General features: G+C 29.1%; 1 protein-coding gene across 2 annotated transcripts in view; it reads left to right on the plus strand.

The window, feature by feature from the left end:
- The window catches only part of LOC108569545 (dopamine N-acetyltransferase-like), a 13,975-nt gene continuing 11,764 nt past the window's right edge, over positions 1-2,211 (plus strand). The window contains exon 1 of one of the 2 annotated variants that reach the window (XM_017931132.1): positions 1-310. In XM_017931132.1, the coding sequence (XP_017786621.1) occupies positions 278-310 (33 nt within the window). In that variant the 5' untranslated portion in view covers positions 1-277. Of the gene's footprint in view, positions 311-1,970; positions 2,172-2,211 lie in introns of those variants that run through there. The other variant, XM_017931133.1, reaches the window with a different exon arrangement.

Raw genomic sequence — 2,211 nt, forward strand, 5'->3', positions numbered from 1 at the left:
TGTAGCAGGAAGGATCTGTTGGAGCGAAAGGGACAAATGTTGTTGTGGATCCGGTGCAGACTGTTTTGTGTGAAGCTGCACTACATCCAGGGAGACACGACCGAATAAATCGCGAACCACATACATCGTCTGCGCGATTCCACCGGGATTTACTCACTACAGCCAGATCCATCCTGGAGGCATCCCTTGAACGGCATCTCCTAAACCCACAACAAATACAAGGTGTACACAACGCTCGGTGTCATCCGTTGAACAGGTTGTCGTGAATAGAAGAAACATGTTTAACTTCATATTCGACCGATTCTCTAAGGTAATTTAACTAGTATTATAATTCATAAATTAATCATTTTATATATTTTAAAGATATTCAATGCATCAATTAGTATAATCAATGAAACACAAGTAATTTAATTTGTAGTACTTATAGTAAATATATCCAATGCTTTTAACATATGGTTCAAATATTACATGACATTTAATATACAGTGGAAACCTCGCATAACGAGTAAAATAAATTGTAAGAAAAATTACTTTAGTTTATATGGTAAAATTGTTTCACTATACGAGTCAAAATCCGCAAATTTTGGAACGTTAAGCGATTGTAAGTATACTTCTGAAAACAACAACATTTTAATATTTAATTATAATTATCGATTAATAACGTAATTATACCAGGACATCCATAATTATATTTAATAAAAATATTATTTAGGAATTAAATTAATTAATTCAGTTGCTAATTATGATTATTCATATTATATAGTATATAAATAAGGATGAGAAGATCTATTCTCTTTGTAACGGTTGAGCCAATATTTCAAACTGTTTGTAACCGGACTAATTGAGGACTTTAAAACTGCATAACAATAAACCGTTTCTTATATATAAAATTTATTTGTATTTTGCTCAATTAAAATTATCGTGAATCCGGGCTGATCGAAGTCGATTTATTATAGATATTACTGTATTAATTTTTATGTATGTTTGTGTATTAAATTATGTGAAAATATTCTATATAAAAAGGTGCGTCTTGTTATTCCATATATTCTATGTACATGAATTAATGTTATTCTGATAATTTACAGAGTTATCACCAAATTAACTGAATCATCTATTCTTAATTAAATAATCTATTCTATAATTATGTAAGCGTTCATTAAACAATATTATTAATTTATAAGAGATTTCTCTTATTAATCATATCAATAAACATGCGTCCTTGCTGATATAATGAGAAGACTTTGATTCCTGCTGTTATTAGTGTTTATAATAAACAAAATATTTTATTTCTCTCGATAATTTGTAATATGCAACCGTGGGTAATGTAGGATCAAATATAATATTTACTTAAATCGAACATCAATTATTTCCATGTAACAAATAAACTAATTGCTGATTTAGTGCAGTGACTTTCAAATATATAAAAATATATTTGTATGGCTAAATAAACAAATAATAAAAATGTATAAGGCTGTTGACCGTAGGTTTTTCCGTTCAGTTTATTTTTTGTTTAATAATAACGTGTTTTTGTTTTTTAAAAAAAAGAAGATTTTTACTAAATATATGTATTCAATTTTTAAATGCTGCGTGATTGAAGGCTATTTAAATGTTTCTAATAATGTATGAGTAACATAAAATAAATAGCGATTGCCGCTTTGAAAGTACAATAAATACTTATAATGCAATATCAATAAATCAAGAAACAATAAATTACAAACTGCAATAATGTACGAGGGCGTTACAGGATCTACGGTAATCTCGTTGTAAAAGGACGAAGAATTGGAGCAAAAAGAAAAGTTAACGAAGTACAAAAAAGTTGGCATTGCATTTGCCAAACGTCCAATTTCCGTGGCCTTAATGAAATTTCCTCGTTAGTTTCAGCAAATTCATTAACTCTCCCCTTCTCCTCATAAAGAACGAATTAAAACAATTGTTGTTAATTAGATGGGTCCATTACAGCTCCAATTTCCATTAAATTCAGTTTAAATTTGCATCGGTTTTATGTTTATATGCGTACAACTTGATAACGTTCCAATGATAAGGATTATATAGGACTATAAAATTTTTGTTACAAAACGATTCACAGTTCAATGTTTGTTTTCACTCAGTGAACGGGACACAAGCGACGTACATTTTATTTAAATTTTCCGTTTTCCTGCAACTTCTAACAAGTAAGTCCAACATTTGCATTGTTTATTAAACGCTAATAAA

Source organism: Nicrophorus vespilloides, unplaced genomic scaffold, assembly GCF_001412225.1.
Source record: "Nicrophorus vespilloides isolate i.1.1-1 unplaced genomic scaffold, Nicve_v1.0, whole genome shotgun sequence".
Lineage (NCBI taxonomy): Eukaryota > Metazoa > Arthropoda > Insecta > Coleoptera > Silphidae > Nicrophorus > Nicrophorus vespilloides.